This window comes from Perna viridis, chromosome 9 (assembly GCF_037379345.1).
Source record: "Perna viridis isolate PV_CMFRI_1.1 ecotype Kerala chromosome 9, ASM3737934v1, whole genome shotgun sequence".
NCBI lineage: Eukaryota > Metazoa > Mollusca > Bivalvia > Mytilida > Mytilidae > Perna > Perna viridis.
Genome location: NC_142453.1, coordinates 30,441,486 through 30,466,766, shown reverse-complemented (window position 1 = coordinate 30,466,766; position 25,281 = coordinate 30,441,486). Strand labels below are relative to the sequence as shown.

The 25,281-nt window shown below is 32.4% G+C and overlaps 2 protein-coding genes across 2 annotated transcripts in view; one reads left to right on the top strand and one right to left on the bottom strand.

The window, feature by feature from the left end:
• Positions 1-25,281, top strand: part of LOC148607751 (ubiquitin carboxyl-terminal hydrolase 32-like) — a 49,594-nt gene that overhangs the window by 4,896 nt on the left and 19,417 nt on the right. Inside the window, exons 4-24 of the mRNA XM_088543877.1 lie at positions 698-816; positions 1,511-1,670; positions 2,012-2,143; positions 3,859-3,966; positions 5,689-5,804; positions 7,446-7,520; positions 8,284-8,367; positions 8,681-8,742; positions 9,293-9,398; positions 9,731-10,120; positions 10,850-10,990; positions 11,697-11,847; positions 12,113-12,282; positions 13,336-13,414; positions 14,508-14,588; positions 15,170-15,308; positions 16,496-16,601; positions 17,582-17,685; positions 18,903-18,972; positions 19,327-19,501; positions 20,838-20,989. Of these exons, the coding sequence (XP_088400003.1) occupies positions 698-816; positions 1,511-1,670; positions 2,012-2,143; positions 3,859-3,966; positions 5,689-5,804; positions 7,446-7,520; positions 8,284-8,367; positions 8,681-8,742; positions 9,293-9,398; positions 9,731-10,120; positions 10,850-10,990; positions 11,697-11,847; positions 12,113-12,282; positions 13,336-13,414; positions 14,508-14,588; positions 15,170-15,308; positions 16,496-16,601; positions 17,582-17,685; positions 18,903-18,972; positions 19,327-19,501; positions 20,838-20,989 (2,720 nt within the window). The remainder of the gene's footprint in view (positions 1-697; positions 817-1,510; positions 1,671-2,011; positions 2,144-3,858; positions 3,967-5,688; positions 5,805-7,445; positions 7,521-8,283; positions 8,368-8,680; positions 8,743-9,292; positions 9,399-9,730; positions 10,121-10,849; positions 10,991-11,696; positions 11,848-12,112; positions 12,283-13,335; positions 13,415-14,507; positions 14,589-15,169; positions 15,309-16,495; positions 16,602-17,581; positions 17,686-18,902; positions 18,973-19,326; positions 19,502-20,837; positions 20,990-25,281) is intronic.
• LOC148607752 (orexin receptor type 2-like) lies at positions 22,030-24,640 on the bottom strand. The gene has a single exon (XM_088546049.1). The coding sequence runs from the start codon at positions 24,638-24,640 to the stop codon at positions 23,165-23,167; it is 1,476 nt and encodes a 491-aa protein (XP_088402175.1). The 3' UTR covers positions 22,030-23,164.

The window sequence follows — 25,281 nt, the reverse complement described above, 5'->3', positions numbered from 1 at the left end:
TACCAATTTTTTTTTTAATGTAATTAATCAGTTAAAAATATATATGATACATAGGACAATCAATTAAGTTATCATAAATAACTAAAATGAAATTAGTCTAATTAAATATTGCATTCTTTGGCACAAGTGGCAGATTTGGTTATGACCAAATTATGCCATAAATATCATTAGAAAAATACATTTTTTACCATCGAGTCCTCAACTTAAAGGGACTGTTCTACAATTACCTTTTTAGTCCAGCCCTCTATGTGTTTGTCAGGTCTATAACTTCTCATTGAAAGAGAAGTCTTGTCCATGATTTTTTTCTTGAGTAGCTTGAAACCTGAAGTTTATTCATTCAGTCTTTTGTATCAGATATGGTACAGGTACATGTATATATAATTGTTTCTCTCCTTTCCAGATTTTCAGCACATCTATTTGTTGTTCACTGCAGGACTTAAACATGTTAAAACAGCTTATTCATGCTTCATGACAAAGTTTGCAACATTCATTTCATTAATATTTATCTCATGTCCTATTACAGTCTACATTGTTTTAGAATAAAAAAAAAGAATACCCTGTCTGAAATTTGATATACTTACTTACTGTCAGTAATAAGCAACTGATGATTGTCTATAGATGCTTTGCCTCTAATTTGTCTCATGAGATATTTTGATGGCAATTTTGTGTGTTCAGATGTATTAATTACATATTGCAGTGATATTTGGGATGTATGCAGATGACAGTTACAGTAATGTCTTGAAAGAGGAGATGGATAGAAGGATACTAGAAACTGAAGGACAAGTATCCCATGCTGTATCAGAACTCTTTTCTGAGGTATGTGTAAAATTAGTTAAAAAGATCTATATTAGAAAGACTGTAATCAAGGTCGTAATACATGCTTTAATTTTACAGACCTGATTATTTATTGGTATAACAGAATTTTCAATATTAGGATTCTAGATTTACTGGGTATTTTTGCCCCAACCAAAACATTTGTATGTCTGTTGGTCACACCTTGTAAATGCCCTAATTTCTATACTGATCTGAATCTAATATATGCAAAAGATCTTTGCCATGTATGTCTCAGTCAAGTTCAAAATCACTTATGACTGGCAAATATTGTTAGCATTGTCTCCTTTGAAATTGAAATTTGTTCGGAATATGTTTTGTAAGTGTTCTCAAACCTAAATTTCCCAATAGTTTTAGAAAGTTATAAAAAAAGTTACTGCTTGAATATTTATGCCACAGACATATTAAAAAATCAGTGTTGAGTGGCTAATATTGTGACAGTTACCTCCCTTGGAATTTTTTTCTCAAAATTTATTTTGTAAGACCTCTCACTCCACATTTACTAACAGATTTTGATCACATTTATACCTAAATGCAAGGGACATGGAACACTGTTATTTTTTCTGACAAGTTTGTTCAACTTATGATTCTTATTTGCTTTTATAACTGAGTCTTACTGTATTCTCTGGAAATACCTATGAAATTTTCTTCTCACCCTGATTTATTTCTAATTGAACAGAGAGACCAAGTAGGTTTTGAGCAGTTCAGATCCTGGATTTTTAACCACCCCAGTGCTACCATAATAACTAGATGGTTACTTATGGAGGAGATTACTGTTAGTTTGTCTAATGATACAGATACACCCACCTTCTATCAGACTTTAGCTGGTGTTACACATTGTAAGTCTACTTTATACATGTAATTATATTTAATTTCTCAGAAAACAAAAGGGGGATAGGTTGCACGTTTTTATATTATTCAGGGTTTCCCTTTATTTTTGCTGTAACTGGCCAAAAATAGCTATGAACAGATTAAAACATAATAATGTTGCATACAGTTGTATAGAAAAAACTCAGTTTGAACAGGCTTGTGTGCTTGAACCATGCAAATTGACCTCCAGTAACTTCTTAGGGAAAACCCTGTCATAAAAATGCTTGTTGTGAAATAAAATCTTGTGAAGTTTTTTAAAGACTGCATGTATAGCAAAAGATAATCTTCAACCATTCTGTTTTTTTTTCAGTGGAAGAAACAGACATCAGTGAATTAGAGAAAAGATACTGGATGTTGAAATCTCAATCCAAGTCTGGAAAGTTTGACCTTGAAACATTCCAGGCTATGGTTTCCCCACCGATTCCCAGTGATATAGCTGAAGGTAGACATTTCTTCTCAATATAATGTTCATTTGTAAGGCTAATGCCCAATAGTCTTCATGTGGTAGGCCCTTGGGTTCATTGCTGGAGTTATATATGTACAAGTCCTTGTTATGTAATTCCTAAGAGTTGCTGCTTTCCAGCCAAGCCAATCTCATATTGCTGAATTGTTAAGTGGTTAGTATGGGATCAAGATTGTCTATCATAATTGGATGACTTGTCATTCTGCAGACAAGTGTCATCACATGTTTCAATATATCTTACATTGGGTTAGTATAAAGCAGTGGTCCTTTTCACAAAAAATAGTGTATGAAAAAAAGTCCTGGCCTGAGTTTCATTAAAAAAAAATATCACATTGAGAATTTCCTCAAACCCTGTGTTGTTCCTCAAATCTCCAATTTCAAGTGATCAAATTGGTCAAATTTGAGTTGAGGAAAGATTTAAGGAAAATCTTTATTTGAGATGTTTTATGAAACATGACCCTGTCTTAATAGATCAAAGTATTGTGACAACATAACTAATTGCTAATTTTACACAATTTTCTTTTGTGAAATTGACTATTGATTGTTATAAATTGATAATAGTTTTTTTCATTTTAAAGCTTTGGTTCCATGTATTTACAAATGACCACTACTCTTTAATTAAGAAATCATCTGACTGCCCACAAATATTGAGGTTTTAAGCATATGTAGGCCAACTATTCTAATATATATTTCCTGGTGCAATGATTTTAATGTAGTCTGATTTGATTATGTTAGTAGTATTTTATGATTACATATGCTTGCTGTATAACTCTTTCTTGTTCTCATCAATATTGTGGGATTTTCAAAAAAATTAGCTATGAATGGGAATTCTCCAACTAAAAATGAACTTTCCTACCATTATTGTCTGCTTAGGAAAATTAGAGTCTTCTACCTGTGAAATGAGTGGGATGACATACTTACCTGTGGTGAGCTGTTGCTTCTGTGAGCTAGCACCATTAACATTTGGCTCTGCATGTCGTACTTTTACAAAGCAGTGATTAGTAAATTGTTTTCCTCCTGAAATATCTGCCATAGGTTTTTAATCAATCAATCAATCTACCTATGAAATTGAAAGTGAGCCAATTATATAACTTTCACTGAATGAAATTTCACATATCATGTGGTTGGAAATAGGAATCTTAAAACACTGCTCATGTTCAGGGCTGTTCAATAAAACATGTAAGGGACCGTGGAAGACACTTTTATTCTTTGTATATGGGGGTTTTTCTTGTCTCTTGACAAAACATAAAGGTAAATACAAAATATCAATAGAACTTCTACAGATAGTCTCGCTGGTGAAAAAGTGCCTTCCCAGGTACATGTACCTCATATCTTTTAATTGACAGCCCTCAGATTTAACCTTCCACTGATCAAACTTTTACATCTTGGCCTAAATGACTGGAAATGGTAGTGCAAGAACTATAATACTCATGCTCCATATCAAAGAGTAATCAAGGGAACCAAGGTTATAGTGGTAATCAAAAGAATGTAATCCAGGGACAAAGACCCGATATGGAAAACAGACATACACAACAAAGAACATACAGTAACTAAAATCATACATACAAAGTAACAAAAGCAAATGAGCAACTCGGACTCCACTAAAAACTGGATTGTAAATCAAGATTGTAAATTACATAACTACACGGTAGATATTCTGATCATTAATAAGATGTCTCTTTACATTATTATAGGTTTATTCAAAGCATTTGATGAGAACTGTGATAATCACATAGACTTTAAAGAGATGGCCTGTGGAATATCTGCTTGTTGTCGAGGCCCAGGAATGGAAAGACAAAAATGTAAGAACTTATCATGTATTATGATCTTGATTTCTGATAATATAGATACACACATGATATATGAGTAGGTTTGTACTTCTGTAAATAGTTGTTCTAGTTCAGATGATGGAAGAAAGAATATTTCGTGGGTATTTTTCATGATCAATCAGTTTGGCTTTAAATGAGAATTCTTAATATTTCATTGTGAGTTATGACCACTCAGACATTACCTAGGGCTAGGTTGGAGGAGAATTGTGTATACAGAGGAAATAGGTAACATATATTATTGGGTATAATGTGCATTTATGAGGGATGATTTTTTTCTGCTTTTTAGTGGAATTCTGCTATTTCATATCTGGATTGTACCATTTTAATTTTTTTTTACTGTACATTAACTTGGTTTTTACCAATTTCGGCTTTGTTTGTTGATCTCGTGAAATCATCCCTGATTTATAAATTGTACACTGTGCAATTCTTAAAGGTCAAAATGTGTGAAAAAAAAGTTTTTTTAGACATGGATTGCAGTAGAATTTTATAAGACAAAAGATCAATACAGTGAAAGTCCAAACAGGCCACCACTAGGACTAGAAGAAATGGCCGGTTTATAGGGTTGGTCGGTTTTGTGAAAAATAGCAATGCAAGAGCTGTTTCCATTAATGTGTTCAATAACCCTACACCTTATCAGATTGTTGGTCGAGAAATGTTTAATGCCAATTCAAAACTTTCGGCCTTTTATTACATTTCAAAGCTTGCATCATTGTAAATGATTTGATTTTGTAAACGGTACTGCCGACAAAATAATGCTCACAGTTTTGAAAGAATGTGTATTAAAGATCAAAGGGCTATTGATGGTAATTAATTATTTGTATTGTTTTCATAAATTACCTATCAACAAAGTCTAATAATTTCACCCCTATGTTTTGGCTTTGGTACAGGTCACATTAATTGACAGTTAAAAGATCGTAAAGATCGTACTATTAAATGACCCTGGTAGCCTGACGTGTGTACACACCAATTTAAAGTGACAAAATGTAATGTCTGGATTAAATTACAACTGTCCCTTCAATTATCATCTATCCCCGATGAAATGCAAACCAGTTAGTGAATGAATTATTAATTATGTAATATTACGTAATCATTTACAGTTTTGTTGACACATCTATTACAGGTGAACAACAACCGGCGGCTCATATTGAAAGGTTGTATTTATTTGAAATATGTAACTAAAACTTTGAGAAATCGGCTGATGTACGGTTATAGGGGTTGGCCGGTCTATTGAAGACAAAACACACAGGTTTTAATGTATATCGGCTGGGACTTTTGAAAACGGCCGGTTTGGAGGGAAGACAAGTTTTCTGAGGGTCCGGTTGGAGAAGTTTCACTGTATTTGTTTGTTTACATTATGTGATCTTTTTTTCTCGTAGAAAAACCTTTCATTTGTTTCATTTCGTAGATAGTTCTTATATATTGGTACATAATACACACCCCAATGCTCTGGAAATGATCTCTATATAAAAATGTGCGAATTATACACACCAAAATACGGTAATTAACATTTAATAATATAATCAACAAATTTTATTTTAATTTAAGTGACTTTGCCCTTTTTCAGCTGTCTTCCACCTGGACAGGACATTTATTTTAAAATCTAGTCTACATTTAGAATTCATGTGAGGCTAATCATCAGGGCTGTGTATTTGTTGTGGATTTGTACATTCCAATCATTACTCGTTTCTATTTCAGTCTGTTTTAAAGTATTCTGTAAGAAGAAGGATGGAAAACTGAGTAAAGAAGATCTAATACAGATGTTAACAGCCATGCTGAGTGTACGGGCTGAGAACAGAGGAAGTCATGACCTGGTAATAGAAAATACATATACAAACCTGCTCTGCCGGTCACCTCAAATCACCTCAAATCAATGGTCACCTTCACTTAATGGTCATTTCAAAACCCGCCCAACTGATTTCTCGGTTTATTTTAACTAAAATCAGCAGTCACCTCCCTAACACGGCCAATGGTCACCTAATTTTCGGCTTTATGACTTCTTTTACCGGCCATTTTGTAAACATTCGGTATATCACTTGACCTGTTAACAGTACTGTGTCACATGATTTAATTATATTTAGAACATTTAAATATAGATAATTAGGTTGTTAAGGGATTCAATCGGTATTGGTATGAAAACAAAGATTTTATAGTAAAGGTGTGAAATTTACTCACTGGTCATAAAAACGTCAGTCTTCAGTTTAATTATGAAAGTTTGAATTGTGACTAAACGTCTCGGAAATGGAAAATGGAAAGAAATGAGGCAATTAAATAGTGGAAAAGGTGCCTGTGCCGTTGTTAAGGAAATTAATGTCAGAAAAACACAATTACTAAATTTGCCAAAAGAAAAGCGGAAATTATAGAGGACATTTAAAATAACGTAGACGGTGAAAACAACATAAAACTGGAAATGAGGAAATACTTTGTTTTTTATTGTCATATATTTTTATCTGAATGATATTTTGAATGAAAATATTTATAAATACAAAAATCTACCTCTGAAAATGAAAGATAAATACATGTTATACTATGACAATCAGAGGTAGTACAATATAATGGAATATGGGATTATATGATGACATCAAAGTCTTTCTATATCACAGTTTGTAACATCATTCCAGAGGTCTCCTCTCTATAAAGGTGACTTTGAGTATTCCCCAGAGGTGACTGCTTAATACAGGTTTGACTACGTATTAGTTGAAATATGTCAGTTTTAGGATAAAGTTTCTGTGGCTCCTCTTTGATTGACGATGAATAATCAGCAAAACTACATTTGTTTCATGTAAAATTGCAAAAAATTCTCTAAAAGGTATCAATTTTACAATACCTTAAATTCTGTGACCATTTGCAAAAAAATAATAAAACTGCAGTTAGGAAGATATCGAGTTGTTTACTCAGCTAAGTTCTAACAAAAATTACTAGGTATACATTTAAAGTAGACCTGTTGACTACATTTTTGTAAGTACTACAAAATGTTCTACAACAGGTTACAAAAGAGATGACCAAATTGAATATAATTAATTGAAATGAAAAACAAAATCTGAACTACAAATTTGTTTGTGTTGGGTGCACCACTGGTTGCAAATTTTACACGGTAGCAGTTAAAATAACATTGAAACTGACAATAGCTGAAATATTACGAGCATAACCTTTGAATTGCTATTTTGTGGAAATTTTCCTTGTTCTAACAGACTGATGATTTCATTTAGTGTGAGATCCAAAATTTTACCTACATGTAGAATATAAAGTCACAAGTAGGTTATGTTAATAATGCAACAAAATATGTAGACTTTAGTGTGAAGAAGGTTGTTCAGACAGGAAAATTATAAGTTTTAAACTGTTTTTCTCTCATTTTAAACAGATTTTATGACTACCTACGTATGTATGTACATGCATATGTGTACGTGACATTTAGTTCATAGGGAAAATATTTACGCATTTTATTTGTTATGCAGGAATCTGACGTTTTCCACAATTTGAATCCAGAAACAGTTGCCATGGAAATTTTAGCATGTCATGATGGAGATAAGGTCAGTTTGGGAAAATGATTTAAATATGATATTGTCAAATCATGACAGTATTTAGAGGGACAATGATTGAAATTACTTATACTTAATTTACTGATAATCGGTGAATTTTATTTATAGATACACATGTATGTGAAAGCAAATTAATGTCAGTTTATCCCAAAGAAACAATGTATAACTCCCATGGTGTTTTGACCTGTATATGTCCTGGGAACTTTTCTGCAGGATCTTGTGTGACAGACGTGACGTCTCTATCAATATTATCTTCAAGTTTATTTTTATAGGTCTGTTGTCTTTCTGGAATGGCCATATAATGGTATACACCTGTCCTGCTTGTCTTTGTGATTTGTTTTTTTTTCCCATTGATGTGTTTCTATATTTGGATATGATAGAATCAACATTTGAGACTCTTTGCTCATGTTCAAAATAGAGTAAACTATATGACTCATCCTAAAGATAATCATTTTATCTTCACTCAGGATGTTTTGAGGGATAAAGTAATGATACTGCTGTCTGTCTGTCTCTCTGTCTATTCCTCACATCCTTATGAATATAAAAAAAATCAACATTCAGAAGTGGATTTTGACCAAAATAAGCCTTTAGATGAACGATGGAAGCCAGAGGTGAAAAGTCAAAATCTGAGCATCAAATGTTTACATTATTAGGAAATACCACTCTGTAAATAAATTGCCATATTTCTACCTACTGTTAATATATGAATCCATTTTAACTTTTCAACTTCACTAAAAATTTGTATTTTTTTCAGGATGAATGTATTACCCAGGAGGAGTATTTGGTTTGGACAGTTAATAATACACTTGCTGATGATTTTCTTAATCTTCTTAGTCAGGTGAGAAATATAGATTCTTTTTCAGGTAGGGTAGAACCTATTTATACCTCCTCTTAAGTGAATTTTATCAGCTGTTATCATATACTGGTGTACTTAAATAAAGTATTTAGTGCTTGCATATAATGTTCTAAGCAGTATGATTTGTCCAAGTACTTTGAAAAATTTTAGTAGAGATAAAGAACTTTACATTATGATCTTTGGTGATGACAGATAAGGAATATTATTTTGACCATGGCAAAATTTTGCTATATAAAATGCGGTGCTGAATGAAAAAATAAAAAATATGGATGATCCCATGTGTATTTCAATCTAGATATGTCACATAGTACTTGGATTAAAGCCAAAGTCTACAGAAGAGGAAGGCTGTATAGTCAAGTAAGTTCTCCATGTAGATTTTAAAAAAGGAACTGTATTTGTTAGCGGGCAGTTTTTGTCTGTATTTGAATACCAAGAGAGTCATAATTTACATTCCCAAGGGAATGCAAGTTTTCCTGTTCAGAGATTGAAATTTCGAATGAAATCTACTATAGCACCACAAACAGTTTGTAAACCAATAAAGTTTCATCAGGCCCCAAAAACTTGATACTTTTAAGTCCTTTCGCATCACACATTTCAGATTTTTCTTGTTTGCTAACAGAAGTGGATTGGCATATACATATTTTATTTAGATTATAATTTTTTTATTTCCAGTCATGGGTCAATATGGGCCTTATTATATATGTACAAAAAGAAGAACCATGTTGAAGTTTCTGTAATTAGCACTGTGAACTGTTGCTTTGAAATATGTAAATTAATCAGTTAGGATTCAAAACTATTTCATGTGTCTGCTGGCGTTGCTTTGAAACATGTAAATTAATCAGTTAGGATTCAAAACTCTATTTCATATGCTTTAATTATTCTACATGTACCACTTATTACATTTCAGTCAATGGTTAGGGAGAGAGTCAAGGAAAGCTTTTCAGGTGGGACAGATCTGGTATCTTATCTCTATGCAATGGTGGAACTGCTGGCATGAATATGTCAGTTATAAGGTAGGATTTTTTGTTTGCAAAATGAAAAGTAAAATATAGAACAAAGGTCTATGGTAAGAATATATATATATATATATATCTCGTATTTATCATAAAGTTTATGTCTATTTTTAGTGCGATAATTATGTGGTAATAAGGTAATCATACATGTCTGCAGATTTGTTGGTAATTTTTACAGCTTTTCAAGTAAAATTTGGCATTGAAAACTACCTTTTTTTTCATTTCTTGTTTATTTATTCAAATTAATTTAGAAGGGTAGATTATGTAAATCATTGATTTTATTGATTGGATAAGCATATTTGTATTATGTATTATATAATGACTGTTTGTAGAATGTAACAGAAGTTAATGGTGATGTGAATGGGTTGGTTAATGATGAATCCCAATATCATAGAATCACCAAAAATAAACATCCAGGCAAATCTGTTCCTTGGGAGGATGACAGCGTCGTTATGGTCAATGCCAAAACCTCTAATTACAACATGTCTCAGTCCTACAGTGGAGCTAGTCCTAATCACAACAACTCAAATAATGCTATCAAGTCTCAAAGTTGCAGTGCTCCTCTGAAAACATGTCTTAACCCACCAGAGCAGACACTGGGTAATCGGAGTCCTAGCCCATCACCCAAATTCCGAAAGAAGAATTTGCAGGCAAATTATTCTTTGCCATTGAAACCCGGTGCCATTGATAATTCACCTTTGTTATTACCTAGTGCATCAAAAGTAGGTATCCAATAGATTAATGTATTTTGACTATCAGTTAATCTTTATAGGTTCATAAAACTTTCAAGAATACTGCTGTGATTTATTGATAACAGTTTTTGTGATTTAGCAAAATCCTGTTGCTATTGAGTAATAAAAAGTTGTATTGGAATATATGGTTATTGTTAAACTAACCAAAAAAAATGATGAGAATCGATTACCCTTTGACATCAAATCATTCCCATTACTGGTATATTAAAATCACATGTACATTTATTATTTTTTACCCCCACTCAATGAGTGGGTGGTATATTTGAAATACCTAGACTGTCTATCCATCCAAATTTCATTGTAATTTTTCTCATCTCCCAATGGATGGATTGGTTTCAAACTTGGTGCATGCATTGATGTGCCAGTGGGGATATGCCTAGCACAACATGTGCAATGTCATGTTTGTACTTAATTAATAAGTAAAAATGGTTTTATATGCTATTTATCACCAATAAACACTGATAAATATTATGCATATACATGTACATTCTATGCCAAGTTCCCTGCCATTAGGCCACACTTAAAATAATGTTTGTTTCCATTTACCTGACCTTAGCTCCTGGCTTTGGGTAGGTAGATAAGGAAAATTTTTTCATCAGAAAGTTCATATGATTCTATATAAACCATGATCAAAGAAGTAAGAAACATTTTTTTTTGTATATAAAACCATAAAAACAAATTTTGTTTTTTTATTGGCAGGTTATGTCACTGACAAACGAAGGTGGTAGATTAAAGCGAGATGTAATGCTAGTCAGAGGAAAGGACTTTGAGATAGTCCCAGAGGCAATCTGGAGGGCTTTGTCAGCTTGGTACGGGGCAAATACTGCTCTTCAAAGAACTGTAAGTCTAGACTTCAATACTCATTTCAAAGTAAACAACAAATTACAGCTGATGAATGAAACTAAAACCATTTTTTTTAAAACATTTATATTAGCATAAAGATGAAGTAGAAACTGGAGAACCCCAATATTTGCATTTAAATGTAGGTCATGTTGTGAATATAAAGTATCCATAAAGATATTTTTTGATATTACTAAATGACAAAACTTCAGGAGTTTATATGTCTTTGACAGTGTCATGAATTTTTGACCCCGGGTCAATATGTTGTATGAAATATTGCCCCCGGGGTTATTTTATCATAACCTATTTATGATATTTAAACCCTTTAGAGAGGGTTATCTGTGGGGTTAAAATATCATAAATGGGGGGGGGGGGGTGAATTTATCGCAGCAGGGGATTAATGATGCAAATCTCTATTTTTTTATCCTGCTCCTTTTTTGAAAAAAAGTTTTTTCTGCAACTGCTTATGGTATTTACTTGATATTTGAAAAATCTTCATGTAGGCATTCCTTATCAAAAGATTTAATTTTTGACTTAATTGAATAAGCACATTTGGTTTATATTTTGACTAAACACTAGTGACTGAAAACTGGTTTGTGGGGTATCACTACTGGGCATTGACTTCTTGTTACAAGTGGTAAAGATCTGAATTTGGGCAACCAATTTTAAAAACATGTACAATGAAACTTTTTGCTCAACATTGCAGGTGATATCATCCTCTACAAATGATGGGCAACCAGAACTAGAACTGTATCCCATCACCGTCAAATTGTTAAGGCACCAGTTTGTAAATAATAGACCTGTTCCTATGACAACCTTTACTGGTATGATGTCTGGCATTGGTGGAATGGCTTTGTGTAAGTTTATTAAGTTATTTTAAGATAAGCTTAGATGTAAAGTATTATTATCAATGTGAAAATCCATAATAGAAAAATAACAAATATATTATATTTGTTACTTTTACTCATACAGAATGTTATGCTTATACTTTGTCATATATTTAACTCACAAGGAATACTCTATTTTTTTTATATGAAATGTACTGTCTTCTAATATCAGAAGTTATTATCATGGTTAATTTGGTTATTACTATTTCTATTCATAATTATTATATTTTTTTAGCAATGACCAACATAGTAGCGAACAACACTCAGACACCCAGACGTTATGTGGCATATACTGCCACTTTTAGTAGGCAGCACACTATTCAGCAGATCTATGAATTCTTATGTACAAAGTTAAGGCTCTCTCGGGAAGATACCAGATTGTGGAAAGTTGGTGCTAAGGAGGATGTATGTATATAGTGAATTATTTAAGGAGGTAGACCTAGGGTAAAGGACATGACTTACAAATTATTGGAACTTTTGTGTAAAGTATTTAACATCAATCTCATGTAAGCATCAAAGTAACTTGGATTGATTTCATTCTGTATCAAATCAATGCTTGATAGGTTTTGGTGAAATTGAATATGATACAAACATATCATTGATTTCAAGAGTTATGTTCCATACCTTAGGTCTACCTCCTTCAGTGCTTGATTTAAAAAAAAAAAGAAATTCCGTCACTGGTATTTAGGATGATTTACTCTAAAATGTTTTGTTCCTCTACTGCACACCAAAAGGAACATAGAAACACCAGTGTCCAAACATGCATGTGTGTCTGTCTGTCTGTCTGTGCATCCGTCACACTTGACTGCTCAGAAACTGCTCATTGGATTTTGTTCAATTTTGTAGGATGCTTGTTGCCAAAAATAGTTGATTATATTATGCTGTCATTTTGAGTAAAATGATTTGACAGGAGTTATGGCACTTTGCTAAAGTTGTACATGCTACCCTATAGGAACATTTTGTTGACACTACTCCTCAGAGACCACTTTAGGGATTATGTTCAAATTTTACAGGATTGTTAGTAACGATATGTAGACTTCAACTTAATTTTTTTGGGTAGGAGGATGAATAACAATCTTGTTAGTACTGTTTATAAAATTAATATAAGATTAGATTATATTACTGTATAATGGTACAATTCATTTGTTTTAATTTTCTGATAATAAAACTTCAAACAGCATTTGTCAAAATTTCAGGCTAATTTGAATCAAATAAATGAAAAATAGAATTTTGTATGGCATCATGTTCTTTTTTGTTTTTTTTTGGTTTTTTGGAGGGGTAGGGGTGGGGACTTCTTTAAAAATAACAAAAAATAACTTTTGCTAAATATTTTTTCAAAAATTTTCAAAATTAAAAGGTGATAACATGTTTCCAATTTGCCTATTTTATTAAATAATTTTTTAACAGAAGCTAAGTTTTGTCTTATATATAAAATATTGATTGTTTAACTATTTTCAGATAATGACATTACTGGAAGATGAGAACCTAACATTAGAAGATGTAACAGTAGAGGAGAACCAACAAGTCCTCATTGAAAGTAAGAAAATCCTTGTCATGAATACTAAAAAAAATGTTTTTGTGTTGGTTTATAGTGTATGAATAGTGATCCTCAAGAAATAGAGTTGGTCTTACCTTGAAAATTATGTATCTTTGTGAACTAATAAACATATTTAAAACAGTATAAAGATGTGTGTTATCAACTTTGGTTGGTCCAAATGGGTAGATGACTTGTACATGTTGTACACATTTACAGCCAGGAGTATAGTAAACTACAGGGGATAGAGTTGTCTTTCCTTGATTAAATGACCAATATTTGATGAAATTTGTTAGATACATGGAGTTATCTGGAAATTAAATACAAGTGATTTTGTTTTGCTTTTCAATTATTGTTGATGTAGAAAAATGCTGCATTCTTTAGAGAAAGTTTCCGAATTGTTAAAAAAAAAAAAAAAATTTTCCCCAAAGGATGTAAATTTTTACCTACTTAGTAAAAAATACTTACATTTGTATCTATAGCCAGAAGGTTATCTGATAGACAGTTTAAGTACAGTTATACCTGTCTAAACCAAACTCTGAAAAAACCTGTCCATTTCAGACAGTATTTTAATCCTTTTATGTCCATTTGTAATACTGTGAGAGTATTTTCATTCGTGGATACCAATTTTCATTGATCTTGGAAGAAACTCAAATTTGTGTATTCTTGAATTCATGGTTTTTAAGTTTTCAGTATTCACATCAATGAGAATCTACTATTTGTTGGGAACCAAATTTTGTGGTTTGGCCTATCCATGAAAACCACAAAAATTGGTACCCCACGAACAATGGTACTCTCCCAGTATACATGTATTTCAAACCTGAGTAAACTGAACACCTGTCTAAATCAAACAAATTCTACAATCCAAGACAGGTTCAGTTTGGAAATGTTTCACTGTATTTTAAATACATATCTGAAACTTTCTCAATTTCCAGAAAATGATGCATATTTTCTCCAAGTAATGAGTAGGGGCAGTTTAAAAATGAACAGAACCACTGCATCAACTTGTTATTTATAGTAAAAAGCATGTATTTATATCTCTAAAGTGTACAGGGTTGCATATTTTAAATACTGAAGACATTTGTATTTATTCCAGTACGAAATAAAGATTTGACTTGGCCAGAAGAAATGTCACAACTAGCTAAAAATAAAACTCTCAGGAAGGAGGCAGGATCTGGTATGTTGCATAATCCATTCTAGGTATATTTTTAGTATATGCCATTTCAATGCAGTATTGCAGGAAAAGTTGGTAATAGCTTACCAAAATTTAGTTAAAACTCAGACTTACTTCTGAACCATTGTTTTCCTGAGGTGACTTTAGTCTATTTTAAATGTTCCTTGATTGACAAATATTAGTGCAACATTGTGCTTATGTTTTCCAAAATGTGTGGTGATAGACCTATGCAAATACATTGATTGGTACCTGATGAATGCATACACTCTATCTAACAGAAGTGGTCTCAAGAATAGTTTATGAAAGTCATTAAGTACTTATTTTACATGGTACTGTTCAGAAAATAATGTTTCATAAATACCCCTTGGCTGTTAGTTCAAATGCATTTTTTCCAAAAATATGTTTGCAACTGTGAAGGAACTTTTAATTGTTTGTACCAATAAACATGCTTGTAGGTTGGTGAAATTTGTGGAACCAATAAATTTTTGTATTTCTACTATCAACCACATAAATTGAACCAATGAAAATTGATGCACCATAATTTGTATCAAAATGATTCTTGAACACATTTTTTAACTCTTCAGGTCCAACTCACAAAGGTGCTACAGGTTTAAATAACCTGGGAAACACATGTTTTATGAATGCTGCTGTCCAATGTGTTTCTAATGTATGGCCCCTTACCCAGTATTTTATAGGAGGATTGTACAGATTTGAACTAAACAGGTTTGTAGCATGAAAATATCAATTTGATCATTGCTGAATACTGTATCTAGATAGGATTCAAACATGCCATCTTTTTAACAGTCTGTTATGAATATTGTGAATGGAAATACATACAATGTATAAAAGCATTGGATGCGGAAGCCCATTAGTGCCAGGTGTTCACTTATTTTTAAGTCGTTATAACGACTTAGTATCTCGTTTAAACGACTTAGCATCTCGTTTTAACGACATAGCTTACAACACCAGTTATGTCGTAATAACGAGATACTAACATGAATAAGTCATTAAAACGAGCAAGATGTTAAGTTGTCTATACGAGTTAGGTATGTCGTTATAACAAGATACTAAGTCGTTTAAACAAGATGCTAAGTTGTTTAAACGATTTAGCTATGTCATTATAAGGAGATACTAAGTTGTTTAAATGACTTAAAAATAAGTGAACACCTGGGCTTCCGTAATTGGAAACTTGTCAGTCATATTTTTTATTTAAAATTTGAATGTCAAAGGATTGATAAATAAGGATTAGAAAGTCGGTTACTAGACTTATTCTATGCTAATGTGAAATTTTGCTGTATATAGTTCAATATTTATGTTTTTACAATGTATAAGCTGTATGGTTAGTTCCAAATAAGCCTACTAACACTTCTCAGGGTGCAGTTGATAGCTAGGTATGATGTATATTGAACTGAAACACTTTCACCCATGCATGATACAATATAATTTCACACATACATTATAAAATATGATTTCACACATACAACTATACTGTTTGATTTCACACTTGCATTATACTATACAATTGCACACATACAATTATACTATAGGATTGAATACCATTAGTTATACAATATGATTGCACACAAACAATTATACTATTTGATTGCTTACATACAATTATACAATATGATTTCACACATACATTATACTATATGATTGCACATGTACAATTATACAATTTGATTTCACACATACAACTATACTGTATAATTTCATACTTGCATTAAACTATACAATTGCACACATACAATTATACTATATGATTGCACACATTCAAATATACAATATTGCACACAAACAATTATTCTATATGATTGAACACATACATTATATTACATGATTGCACATGTACAATTATACAATATGAATCATCAATGTATGTACTTACACTTTTAAATTTTTACATGCAGAACTAACCCCTTAGGAATGAAAGGACATATTGCTCAAAGATATGGTGAACTAGTCAAGGATTTATGGAGTGGGACATCTAAAACTCTTGCTCCACTGAAATTACGGGTATGTGTCAATTATGAATTTTGTAGATATACATTTACATTGTGTATAGTTGCTATTAAGATTAAATATGTTTACTGTTTATAACTTTTTGATAGCTCAGAACATTGAACTCTGTGAGTATGATTCTTTTTCATCCCTTTTGTCTTCCAAATATGAATTTTAGGGGAAAATTCCATTGTACATTGATGTTAAATATGCATAAAGAACCACAAAGACAAGAAGTTGCCATTTACTTACCTGTCCTCCTTTGGAACAGTAAATGTGGGAAATGTTGTAAAAATAATTCAATTATTTAATATTGTCCACAGAAAATGTAGTAATTTTAACCAAAATCTCCCACAAATTTTACATTTTTATGTGGGAGATTCCTAATGTTTCATTGATTTTGTGGAAGTCTCCCCATCCATATGTGGAGGGGCTAACAGGTATGATCATTTATCATTTTAAAAGGCACATTCTGCTTTGAACTATATCATACTATAGGCTGATTTTTACACCAATTTAAGATGTCAACATCTAAATATGCATCCTAATTCTGAAAGAAAACAAAACTGTTGGATTCACCTGCACAGTAATGTTTCATAGTCTACAGTTGTACATACATGTACCAAACATTTTTTCTACATTGGATGTAATATAATTTATACCTAGGATTAATGGCTTTTAGCAGCATGACTTGCAAGAACTAATCTAAAAATACTGTAAACTGATGAATTTCAGTGACAGGTTTATTTTCTGTATTTTTGCGAAAAGACTTGTAACACGGTAATGTAACTGTTGCAAATATTTCTTTGAAGAACATTGTAATCTGATTTTGGAAACTATTAAAAACTCAAAGTAAATTTATTGCAGAAATTGCTATAAAAAAAAGATTGCGAGAAACTTTCGCAGTTTACAGTATTCAAAATATTCGCCATTGATCAGTATCTTGCAGAGAAATGTAATGCCAAGTTAACTGTAAAACATTTTATCTTTTATAGTGGACTATAGGGAAATATGCCCCTAGATTTAATGGTTTCCAGCAGCATGACTCACAGGAACTACTTAGTTTTCTGTTAGATGGTTTACATGAAGATCTCAATAGGTACTTGTCAATTTACTTCCATTACAACATGTACAAGAACCTTGTTAATTTTCAATTTTTAACCAATGTTAAATTCTGTTTTGGTATTGTATGATTGACATCCACATTCTTGACAGATTTGAATGATGTATTGCTCTCCACCTGATTGTGAGGTTTATATATCTTAGTGAAATGTATTATTACAGTACTGAAAAACAGAAAACAAATTTTATTTATCTTGTACTAAAATAACCTTTTCATATAAATGCTGCATATTTCTGAATGCTGTACACATGTTATAAGGAGTAACCTCTAAATAAAGCAGCATTATAACCAAATACATTTGAAGCTTTAAATAGAAAAAAATAAATTGTATTTAAGAGTAATCAAGGGAAACAAGGTTATAGTGGTAATCAAAAGAATGTAATCCAGGGACAAAGACCAGACATGGAAAACAGACATACACAACAAAGAACATAAAGTAACTAAAATCATACATACAAAGTAACAAAAGTAAATGAGCAACTCAGACTCTACTAAAAACTGGGAGCATGGACCAGGTGCACCGGTTGGGTAAACGTCCTCTGCTTTTCTTGAAACACCGGCCGAGTTGCTCATAAAAAGTCAAATCCGGGGTAGACAAACGAGGAAAGGAAAACTATGACCCTTTGAATAAATCAGTTTTCATGGTGCTGATGGATACACCATAACGATCCACGAGTTCATGATGACGACCATAAAACTTCTGTAGTGATGACTTCAATTTTGTAGCAACAAGTAGCCAAATTTAGTGCTTCTAAGTTCTACCATGTGCAATACAATGAATGATGCATGACGCCATAGAGATTTAAGGGTTTTGAATTTTATGTTACTGCAATATTTGGTAAATTATCTGGTTCAATTTGGTTAAAAAATGTCTGACTATTGGATTGGTGAATACCCTTGTGGATGTTTTTCTGGCAGTGGCATCAACCCAGTGACTCGAAATGATTTTTTGAACTATGTAGATATTACCATATTATATGCATAAGTTTTTTTTCTAAATGAATTTATTTTTACAATTACAAAAGTCACTATAATTAGCACTTGAAAAATCGTTCTTTCATAATTAAGAATCATCTTATCATTGCTAATACTGCAAGGGCTATTACCCTCCAGTATCTTTTTTGGAGAACCTGTTTAATCAGCAAGTATAAACATTGAGATTTCACTGCATACATTTATTTATTTATTTTTAGAGTCCATGACAAGCCTTATGTGGAATTAAAGGACAGTGATGGTAGACCAGATGATGTTGTCGCTCAAGAGGTTTGTTTTTAATATGAAAAGACAAAATGCCATAAAAAATACTCTGGTTTCATTTGATTTCATTGGTATCAATTTTTGTGGTTAGAGAAAAATGACATTTCGTTGGGTACTTGAGTTTGTGATTTGTGGGTCAAACTAACTTTTTTGAAATGAAGGTTTCTCTATATATCCAGTAAAATTACAGTGAATTGTCCATTTCTTCATGGCAGTTGTTTTGTCTCCTCCTGTAAACTGGTAGAGTGACTTATTGGAATTTAACCAGCACTGGAGACATGTACCTACATGTATTAATTTTTGCAGGTTATGAGACTTTATTTGTTAACATTAGAATAATTGAATTTGATCTAATTTCAGGCCTGGGAAAACCATTTAGTGAGAAATCAGTCTATTGTTGTGGATTTGTTTCATGGTCAGCTGAAGTCACAGGTCCGATGTCAGGAATGTGGACACACCAGTGTCAGATTTGATCCCTTTAACTACCTTTCTCTACCTTTACCCATGGATAGTTGCATACATTTAGAATTAATTGGTAGGTATTTATGTCATCACGGTCATATTGTTACGTGCCCAGCATATTGAGTTCATGGGTTATATAGGAAATTCTCAGACTGTCTATCTGTTTACTTCCATCCATATTTTGTCTGTTAAGTACAACTCGTACAAATTGATGGACGGACTGAATGGATTTTGGTTAAAGTTTTAAAGTCATATAGAGATATGCATGAAGGAAGATAAATATTGGCTGATGCTGACAAATGGAGATAATCCAACTTAAATGTTAAAATCTTGTAAATGCAACTGTTTGTATATGGTGTAATGGAATTTATTGGAATTATATTGTAACATTACCCATCATTTGTAAGTGTGTATGAAAGAATACAGTTATTGTCTGATATCTGCAAGGGGAAATTTTCCAACTTGTGGATTTAACATGATTTAAACTCTTTTGAAGATAATCTATTTTTGTAGTTTATTTACAGTATTTCTTGTTTCCTTTCGTTTGAAGGTCTATTAGTTAATACAATTTCTCTAATCATTTGCATTTTCTATCAGTTGAGGGAAATGTGTTCCCTTAAATATGATTTTTTTTTGTTACAGCAGATTAATCTTCTTCTTTTTGATAGAAAATGTTTGATGCTACATATACAAAATTCACGATGTTAATGTGTACATAATAAACATTTTAAGGGATATTTTGAAAATTAAATTGAAATGAAAAACTGAATGTTTGTTGTAACATAGGTTATTAAAAAGGAGAGAAACAGTGTCTTTCATTTTTTTATTCTGGAAATTTAACATTGAATATAATTACAGTAATATATGGGCTTGGGGTAGAGTGCTTGTGTTGATTGTAGTAGGTTCTGGTCTTAACCCTCAGCTGAATTATTCCAAAGACTTCAAAACTGGCAGTTATTGCTTTTCCATGAAGCATATAGGAGATAGAGTATCAACAAGTTGGCCCAGCCAGAATAATCTGGGATGATTTTTTTCCACGTTTTAGCGGAATTCTGATAATTCCTGATTTACCGTTACGATTCTTTTTTTTTTACTGTTTACTTATACGATTTTAACAATTACCGCTTTGTTTGACGACTACGTAAAATCATCCCTGAATAATGTTTCTGACTCCTGTTGTTGTTACTTGTGTGGGCTAGCACAGTAAAAATCTGGTTCAATGATTTGGACTGTTACAAAGCAGGGTCTGTTTGATTGGTTGACCGTGTTCATCCAGAAATGCATGAAACATCTACCATAGGACACTGAACCTAAATCAACCATCTTGATTTAATCATACAATACATTTGGTATTTCGGAGAGGGATATCACTCAGTGAACTTACTTACATAATTTGAGTTTTTTTGTAGTGATAAGAATAGAGGGCTCAGTGCCGGTGAAGTACGGGTTGCGGCTAAACATGGATGAAAAATACAAAACATTGAAGAAGGAACTAGAGGTGTTGACAGGAATTCCCAATAACCAAATCCTGTTCGTAGAAATTAATGGTCCCATTGTCAAGGTAAGAGTTTTGATATTATTACATTTTCATGATACTTTCCAAGATTTTGAAACTATTCATGCTATTTTATGGTACATGTATGGTATTTTGGTGTTTTTACATATACAGTCGACTCCACTTAATCACATATCGCTTTATTGCATATTTCGGTTATTAGCATAATTTTCTCCTGCACAAAACCATTTCCTATTATTCTATTAGGGAAAAAATCGCTTATTTGCATAGGCCTTGCAGGTGCATTTCGGTTTATTGCATAGAGAATTTTGCCTCATCCAGGTAAAGACAGGTTTTAAGCCTTCGGGTCATAAATATGTCAATCATATTTATTGTTGTAAAAACTATATTATCATCAATCAGGAGGTGTTAATAATGGATTAAAAACATAATGGACATAAAAGAGGATTTAAATGATTTTTAATTACATTAAAATAAACAAGCACCTAGGTCAACAATGACTTCTGACGACATGCCAAACATCACCTTGTGATGCGGCTTGGGGTTCGGCTTGGGGTATTTTTTGTCCCTATTTAAATTCTTCCGACTACAAATGATTATCAATGTAAATTTAATTTTCTTTAATGAGCTGAACAGTTTTTAGTGAGCTTGGGTTACTAGGCATAAATATCAACCGAAAATTAAAAGTCATCATTCATTCAGTACAACGTCTAATGAAATTCAACTACCCTAAGGTGCCCCATACTATCCACACTTCATAGGAATATATTGAGGTCAATGACACATATAATACACAACTATCAGTGTACAGTGGTGATTGAACAGAGGAATAAAAATGCACAGACCATTTCAAAAGCCCAGAAACTGCAAACATTGATGAATATTACACTGAATCCTGGCTGAAATATGAAATATGGGATTTTCTTTCATAGAAAGGTCAGGAAATTACTTGCCTATTTATAGATGAGAAACACATGGTTTTACCTATAAATACACACGATGTAAAGAAGGTCAATAAACAAGACAAACACAATATATATTATTATTTATTGATAAAAGAACAATACAATGTGAAGGTCTATAACAATTAAATACCAGATCAGAAATGTTGAACAGTGATATCCCTGGTTGATCCACAGTATCGTCATCTTACCTGAACTCACACTTCTGGTTAAATCGTAATTTTGATTATAAGAATAGCCCGGTTATTTGCATAATTTTTACTGGCAAATAGGTATGCATTTAAGCAGAATCTACTGTATTTGCTTGAATTTCTGTGATAAAGTTTTTCTTTGAAGGGAAATGTGAAGAATGTTTTTATAACTGAAGTGGTGTGGCTTAGAAGTGAGGAGTTTTTTCAAGTTCTATCAGACCTTATAAAGTTTATAGCAAACTATTTTAATTTGTCTTAAAAGAAGTCTCACAGGAGAGAATGAGGGAAAGGAAAGCTCTTTTTGTTTATCGCATTTTAACCTTTGACTGCATTTGTCTCGTAGCTGCAACATTTTATTTTCATACTCTATACATGTGGTAATCTTGCTTTGATTATGGCAGACTGCCAAATATACATTGTTTACGCTGTGAAATGATGATCATGTTTATAATGTCTCATCAGTTATACACTCCGAAAATGAGTACCAATGGTTGTATTATCAACTGGGTTCAGAATACTTATGGGCAGAAAAACCATCCATATCTGGTTTGTGTATGTAAAATCGTGAGCTTAAAAAATAGCATCATGGCAGTTCCATTTTTGTATGCTTTGTAAATGTAATTGAGAGCTACACCAGTCTGGGAAAACATTCCCTAGCTTTGATGATTAAATATAAATTGAATCTAAGCTTTTTCCAAGATAGAGATCATCAAAACATGGCACCCAAATGTTTATTATAATCAGCTTACTGGATAATTTGACCCAAAGACATTTTGGACCATGACAACCCTTAGTTCCTTAAAATGGTGGACATTTTAGTCATACATATTTCAGGTCATGACAATAAGGAGAATGCATTAGAACGATAAAAAATGTGTATCATAACAAAATTTTACCATTTTGGAAAGTAACGATAACTGGGCTGACAAAAGTTATTGAAAGTGTTTGAATTTTTGTTTCTTCAGTAGCATGTAGGGTTTAAGCTTTCACATATTAATAATGTATCTTGTGTCACTTTCCTGACTTGAAAAACAAGAAAATCAATATATGATACTTCTAATCATGTCTTATTTAATACATTTACAGTACATTCTCCTGGCTTCTTCACGAAATTTAGCATTCATAAATGAATATATTATTGGATTTGCGGCATTATTTACGAAGTACACGTGGGTTAAATATCTGTTGGGTTCCAACACTTCATTTGTCTCCAAAAATGTTGGCAGGAATGAGAAAATGTAGACAAGTGTCACTATAAATAGAATACGAGTGGTTTTGACGTGGGTGGATCTTTTACGAATATCTGATAATGTTTTGATATTTGTACTGCTGGAACTTGCTGTCATTGCTTGCTTTGAGTTTCTTGCCTTCAGAGTTTTACTATTTACTCCAGAAGTACAAGGGTCATTTTTTGTCTCCATTTTCACAGATGGATTGACTATGGTTGATGATATTGAAATGTCTAAAACCTTAGTTTCATTGGCTGATGTCCTCCTAGTGACTGATATGTCCTCAAAAGTTCCTGCAGTATTACGTCTCTGGGGAAAAATCTTGGGTCGACGGTTTTTCCACATTCTTGATTGCTGAAGAACTTTCTTGAAAATCAGTATATAAAGTACTAGAATGGTGCAGGTCATGATACCGAACAGAGCTGTAACAAAGTACCAGTACTGATATTGTGCTATATCATCCATATACTTATCACTCTTCAAACATATCTGATAGTTCTGCATCTTATCATTATCTTTCACATACACACTCATAAATAAGGATGGTGGAACACCCAATGACATGCCAATTACCATTATGACAAATATTACAATTTTTGTAGTAAATTTTGTCATAACTTCCTTCGTGCTCATGCAAATTAGAAAGAAACGATCAAAGGCTATGGCAACTAAGATCAGTGCAGATGCCGGGATCATTAATGATCTCATAAACTCTAATCCCTTACACAGAACATCTGTGTAGAATTTAATTTTCCATTCTCGAGCTATAACTCCAGGAATCACAACAACACAGACCATGAAATCTATAATAGCAAGAGTCAGCATGAAATATGTTGAAGGCTTCTTTACACGGTTTCTTGCAAACACCATGATCACAATTATATTTCCTATGCCTCCAATAAGCCCTATAAATCCCAGAAATAGAGACAGATGCAGCAGCTCGTAGTAGGAATTTCTTCTATAACGCTCAAAGATACAGTCTATGGACAAGCATGGCATCATATCAAGATTCCAGAAAGTAGCAGGTGTAGTAAGTGTGATATTATTTGGAACTGTATAAGACCTGTTTGTGCTGAAGTTCAGTGAAGGTGATGTGAGCCGAATGTTGGTATCTTGAAGGGTAGTATTTAATGCTATACTTGTGTTGTGTGTAGGTAATATGTATGTAACAGTACTTGTTCTGGCTGTCAAAGAGTTTATAGCTGTACTTGAGTTTAGTGAATGTGTTGTATTAATCAGGATGGTGGTAAGTAATAGCATGGCAGGTAGTCCTATAGTTGTGTGGGCTATATGGGTTGACATAACCTGGTTCATATTGGTTTGATATAACAATTTGTTTCACTATTCTTTAAATATGTCTGAAGTTTTTGTGCCTGGAAAAATTGAATAAAACAAATTTTCAATTGAAAAAGTCTTGAATGTGTAGTCTGACTAGTCATATGATAGAGGTTTAGATGAAATACCCCCGAGACTGTAACATATAAAAGACATTTGTACATGTAGATTGGTCTGTATTTTCATTTTTATAATGCTTTGGTAGACCAAATTAGAGCTTATTTCATTAGAAATGCTATCATGACCTAAAAAGTATTTGTTTTTCTTATAATATGCTTTAGTATCTCTAAGTGAGTATGTTATAATCAACTGCTGGCACTAATTGGCAAGTCAGATGAGATAAAACTGAATGCTCTCTAACTTGATATCCCCACTCCCCCATTTTACAACATGCATATTTTGTCCTCAACATATTTTTTTATTCAAAATCTAAAAAAAAGGAGAGGCACAATTGAAATTTTTTTTAAAGACTCTACAAAATTTTTATTAAATTCCATTCAGTGGTATAGGAGGAATAACGGATAAGAGATGGATACCCTCTGTGTAAAGGAAGGAAGGAAAGACACTCCTATCACTCAAAGTGGGGGTATAAAAATCATGTTGTGGTTTATAATCCAGTA